Here is a 6,000-nt window from a genome sequence, read left to right as displayed (position 1 = left end):
CTTGAATGTAAGTTTTTTTATGAACTTCTTCTGCATCAGCCAATTCTTTTTGTACACTGACTCTGTATATACTCCTTCCATCTTCTTTTGATGCTTCCTGTATCATTCAATATTCTGTCTATAGCATCCTTTAAGTATTGCAACTCAAGGCTTGAATTTGTTCTTCAGTTCCTTCAGCTTAACAAACGCCAAGTGAAGTTTGTCCCTTTTTATTTTTGGACTCCTGCTCTTTGCACATTTCACTATAATACTTTGCCTTGTAAATTCCCATGTAATTTACTGCCTCTGAAAACCCACCACAGGGTCAGCTATGTGTCAGTTTTTACTGGACAACACAGAATAAGGTAAGCTTGACAACGCTTATATGTTCTTTGGGAAGAGAAGGTAGCTGAGAACTAAGACCTGCTGCCTGCTGGGCATTGCTCTGGAGTTGGAACAGACTCAGCTGCCCTGTCAGTGAGTTTTCCAATGCAGAAAACTGCACAGGGGCAGACTGTGCATCTTTCTCCTGTGGAGCGGCTGGTGGATTTGAACCACCAGAGAGGCACCACCTTTATTTAGGTCAGCATTGCAACTTCCCATGGTCCATGCCACTAGTGACCCTACAACACTCCTAAAGGCAAGCAAAGAATATTATATGGGTATTTTGAAGGTCATCATCTGGTAAGTGGGCCTCAACAATAAGAATGAAATTCTGAACTGGTAATAAAGGAAGAAAAATGGAACCGATACATCTGAGTGCATTAGGAATGAACTGACCTGAGAACACATTTGCTTTGCCTTGTGTTCTCTGTTCTCAGGCTAAGGCAGTATAGGGCAGGGGGCGGGAGGGAGGACTGGCAGCAGGGGCACCATTCACAGTGTCGATTGTATGGATTCTGCACACTTATTACAAAGCTATCCTGGTAGATGGCTCTAATGAGTCCAAGCAAGCAAAAATGAATCCATTTCTACACTTTCCTGACAGATAGAAGTATAGTGCTTCCAGGTCCTTATAAATTGACACAAAGGCAATGCACGAACAGGGACATGGTCATCCTCACAGGGCATTCCTATGCTCAGGTGGGAGGGGCTCTGAAAACAAATAGGGCCCCTGCATCCAGGCCAGTGAATCACATTATTCCTGTCTGGTCTGGGGAGCATGCCTCTTCCACAAAGTATGAGTGAGCACTTAACTGGAGAGCATAATATGGAGCAAAGTGATTGGTGAGTAACTCCTGCCTTGGCTCAGCCTCCATTCTCATGTCCCCTGGGAAGCAAGGTTGGTGGTGGCATGTGACAGGGAAGGCCTGGCTAGATGCCAGCATGGCAGACAACCCTGTCACAGGAAGCCCGGAGGTAGCAGATGGGTCCCTGCTGCTTCAGTAATCTTCATGCCTAATCTTGGCTGATGACATTGGACACGATCCCGGAGATTACTAGAATGTCAGTCACTATCCTGGAAGTTCCAGCCAATTGTAGGACCCAACACTATCTCCATGATTAGTAAAGCTACTTTGTATTGAAAAACACTCAAAGGCAAGGAGGTGGAGATGGGATGGACCCAAAAGCTCCAGTCAGCTTAAGGCACAGACATGGATGTGACATGACAGTTTTCATGATATTTGTTTTTTGTCACATGTTTTGGACATGTTTATCAGAGGGCCAATCCACTGTGAAAGAGGATGACCTTCAATAAGTTAGACCGACAGCTGCAAGAGTGGGCACCTTGACTACACTGGCTGTGAGGATGGGGCAGGGCTGGCTGGGCAATGCTCTGTTCTGTGCACACAGGGGTGCTAAGAGGCAGGGCCAGCCCAATGGCACCTAACCACATCCACTGCCCACCTTGTTACCACTTCTGGTAAAGATTATATTGTATTCAGGGAGACACTGAGGACATGGAATATTGTGTCACTAGAGAAAACAAAAATGAGATAAAAAATTTACTTAGAAATAAAATTCAGCTAACAGATCTGTGACCAAGAACTGACTAGTGTCAAGATATACAGCATAGGATTTATAGGTAGAAGTCAAACTGAAAGAGATAGCTAAACTTAACATTTTTAGCACTGAAAATATCATCAATTTAGAAACAAACTGGGGTAGTGACAGGAGCCTGGCTGAGAAAAGGTGTTTCAGATTTACCTCGTCTTCCTCTTCGGGCATTTTAATAGAATTGTCTGGGGACTTCACAGGTTTCTGGTTACTGGGCCCATTGGTTTCTTCTTTGCCATGCTCTGCTTCCCATTCTTGTAAAACTTCATCTATGTTGAAGCGGCGTCGATAATTTACAAAAAAGTTTTTCACTTGTACCACTGATTTGTTCCCAATGACATCTGAGATCGCCTGAAAATCTCGGCCATATTTCCTGATGGCTAAGGATCATTTTTCAATAAAAAAGAAAAATATTTAAAAACCACAATTGAAATTTACCTCTTACCTATTAAAATACAAAACATTCACAAAGATTTTTAACAGCAGGTAACACCTTAGTCTATTACACGAGTACAAAGGAGCACGTGGTTATTCTAGACAGATGACTGATCAAGGGAAGTTCAGTAGGAACCCGTCATTCAGAGATGGATGGCTTCCCATCAGCGGCCACGGACAAGTGAAGCCACTGATAATCACCCTACAGCTGTGCAGACTCGGCCCTCTCTTCCCAGGCTCCCACGTCCAGACAGATCCAACGGTAGGATCTCATATTTCATGTCTGCTTCTGTCAAGGCTTTGTTCTTGCTCACTATTCAAAGCAGAACAAATACCCTGCTAAAATGAAATATACTCTTTATTTATTTATTTTTAAAATATACTCTTAACTTACTCAAACCCAGAGGGTACAAGGGTTAAAAGCTCTTAGCTAATAAAAAGTTGGTGGTTGAACCCACCAGTCAGTCACTTGACAGAAGAAAGATGTGGTGGTCTAATCCTGTAAGATTTCCAGCCGTGGACGCCCCCCGGAGAGTCCTGTCCTGCAGGGTCATTATGGGTTGAAAACAACTCAATGACTAAGGTTCCAGTGTTAATTTCCAGAGTGTGTGAGCCATGAAAAAGCAAAGCAGTCCAAAAGGGACGTGGGAATTTGGCTGAAATGTCTACGAGAAGGCCACAGTCCTGCAGGAATCTGTTTCAATACAAACCGTGTGCTAAGAGCAGGGAAGGGCATCACACTGCCCTAATGTTTACCACTGCTGCTGATCTAAAGTGAACTCTCCTCGTACCTTGTACGGCAAGAAGTTGCTCTTCTGTGGTCCAACGTGCGTTAAATTTCTGAATGACCTAGAGGGCCAGACAGCTCATATTAGCACATTACATTTAGAGATGCACTGTTCTTTTATTATTATTATCATTTTGTGTGTGTGTACCGTCAAATCAGATCTGACTGGTACAGGAGGAGATTGTCCCTCCTTCTCCAGCAGAGCATCTGGTGGATTAGAACCACGTACCCCTGGGATTGCAGTGGAGATGCACTGCTCTTATGAGGGTTTTCTCTTATCAGAATGTTAACATCAACTAGCTTTATAAGCTATGCACCCTTCTTTCTAAGACAGGTTTCTGGAGATGTATGACACAGAACCAATTCTTAAAGACACAAAACCTGGCTATGACTCCTGACACAATGCTAGCTAGCATGATCTTACCTCTGGAAGTCGATAGGGTTCTATTCCACCATCAAGCTTTTCTTTAAGAGCACTGTTTGTCTGTTTAATATTCTGAATCTAAGAAAGAAGGGAAAAAGTTTTCTTTTAAAAGTGAGAAAACCTTAAAAAGCAAGAAAATTAAAAAACCCTAACAAAGAAATCTAGACTTTATCACATAAAAGTCAAGATTTCAAAGTTGTTGGGTTTTTCTTTTTTTTAGCACATTTTAAACTTTATTAAGAATAATTTTCCTTGACTTGCTCTACATTTCATTCATGATACCCTAATTTGTAATGTTGCCCCTTTATCCTGATGACCCTGTTACCTATGGTTTCCTTTTTTTCATTAGTCATATTAGTCATTTGATTTATAGTTTATTGGCATATCTGATACACTTATCTGATCACTAAAGGTGTTTAATACCTTTTCATATGATTATTAAATACCTTTAGTGATCAGATAAGTGTAAAATAAAACTAAGATATACCAAATAAACTATAAATCAAATGACTAATATGAAAGAAAAATGGGCACCATAAGTAATTGTAGAGGGGTTTCAGAATAAGTAATTGTAGAGGGGTTTCAGACCTTTTGTTCATAGGCTCATTATGAGTCATGTTTGACTTGAAGGCAATCAACACAACAACAACGACATATGAATATTGATGGTTTCTATCTTTTTTTCTATTTTTGAGATAAGAATACACAGTGTATGATGAGTAGATTTTTTTTATAACATTTCAATTGATCTCTACCATTAAAAGCAATCCATGCCATCCTGGGTAGATTTAGCTTTATGTTATTTTCTTTTAAAGGCACTGTAGTGGCACAGTATTTTGTACTGCTAATTAAAGTCACTGATTTTAGTTCAACAGCTGTTCCACAGTTGGAAAAGGGCAGTCTCCTCCTAGAAAGATTTACAAACTTAATAGAGAAGACTAGAGTTGGAATTGACTCACTGCAAACGGACATATTTTTTGAGAGTCTATACTCAATTCCTTAATTGGCATAGTGATAGCAAACAGAAGAGGGGCAGTGAGGAAGGAGGGAGTGCCAGGGACGTTTCCTTGCACCGAGTCCTGGCCCACTGCTCCTGGAGTAGCCACAGGCCTGGAATCTGACACCCAGTGAGTGGAGCTGTCATAGCTGGGCTTCCAACACTAGAGAGCTGGAGTGTCAGAGCAGCTAGGATGGCAGAAGGGGCCTGCGGCTTCCGTGGACATAGAGGTTTGTAGCAGAACCAAAGGCTGGTCTCACTGAGCCCCAAGCAGTGTGCCATCCTGCAGCGTTGCCTGTGGGGAGACTTAGCTAAAAGAAAGCTGCTTGCCAACAATCTTCCTTCAACTCTGACTGAAGATCAACTGTAACTATTTTCATTTCCTCACAAATGCTCTTTCCTACATTAGTGCCATGACGCAAAGCCTCTAAGCTCTTACCGGCCTAATCAAAAGACAGACATAAGCCCCACCCACTCACACACCCACAGCTGTGGGTTCTTCCCTCTTAATTGCGGGCTTAGGAATGAGCTGATTCTGAAGTGGGTCCCTTTACCCTGGCTCTAAGCAGAGGGGCACTGCTGAGTGATGGACTGGAAGGACTCTGATCCTAACCTAGAATCTGTCATCTTCACCTCTGAATAAGCACACAAGGAAACAGGGAAGGAGAAACTGCATGCTTTTTCTCAAGTCAAACATGAAAGGTGAGGAAAGTCAAAGATACATGGAATAATTAGTCCAAAGGCTTAACAGATACCCTTCAAATTTGGAACTAAATTCACTCTGTGAATCAATTTTAAGCCAAACAATAGTGAGTCTATAATGCGAGCAAATTATTCAAGACGTTGGACCTTATGAAGGAGAACGTGGCATCAGGATCAGAGGAAGGCTCATCAGCGGCCTGCATTATGCAGATGACACAACTTGCTTGCTGAAAGTGAGGAGGATTTGAAAGACTTGCTACAGAAGAACAAAGACGACAGCCTTCAAAATGGATTACACCTCAACATCAAGACGACAAAAATTCTTACCTACAACCAGCAGAGAATAAAACAGATCAATGGGACCATCTAAGAATCAAACTCCTATGCACATCAAAAAACTTCCCCAACAGGGTAAGAAGGAAACACACAGACTGGGACAAAATATTTGGCAATGACATGTCTGATAAGGGACTTATACCTAAAATTTATAGAATACTCCAGCACCTCAACAAGAAAAAGGTAAACAACCCAATCACAAAATGGGCACAGGATACAAATAGACTCTTCAGCAAAGAAGAAACAGAATAAAAATTTCACCCTGCGGGGAAAAAAACAATCATCCACATAAAAAAGTCCCTCATTACCAGAAGAGGATTCTTAGAAGAGAGAAGCAAACCT

General features: G+C 41.8%; 1 protein-coding gene across 1 annotated transcript in view; it reads right to left on the bottom strand.

Moving 5' to 3' along the window:
- Positions 1-1,671: 1,671 nt before the first annotated feature.
- RCOR1 (REST corepressor 1) overlaps positions 1,672-6,000 on the bottom strand; it is a 124,356-nt gene continuing 120,027 nt past the window's right edge. The window contains exons 8-11 of the mRNA XM_006879183.1: positions 3,624-3,701; positions 3,204-3,261; positions 2,128-2,357; positions 1,672-1,761 (exon numbers count right to left, since the gene is read on the bottom strand). Of these exons, the coding sequence (XP_006879245.1) occupies positions 1,672-1,761; positions 2,128-2,357; positions 3,204-3,261; positions 3,624-3,701 (456 nt within the window). The remainder of the gene's footprint in view (positions 1,762-2,127; positions 2,358-3,203; positions 3,262-3,623; positions 3,702-6,000) is intronic.

This window comes from Elephantulus edwardii, unplaced genomic scaffold (genome assembly GCF_000299155.1).
Source record: "Elephantulus edwardii isolate Elephantulus edwardi_28Jun2011 unplaced genomic scaffold, EleEdw1.0 scaffold00002, whole genome shotgun sequence".
Classification (NCBI taxonomy): Eukaryota; Metazoa; Chordata; class Mammalia; order Macroscelidea; family Macroscelididae; genus Elephantulus; species Elephantulus edwardii.
Note: the sequence above shows the minus strand (reverse complement) of the source record. Positions and strands in the feature narration are given on the sequence as shown.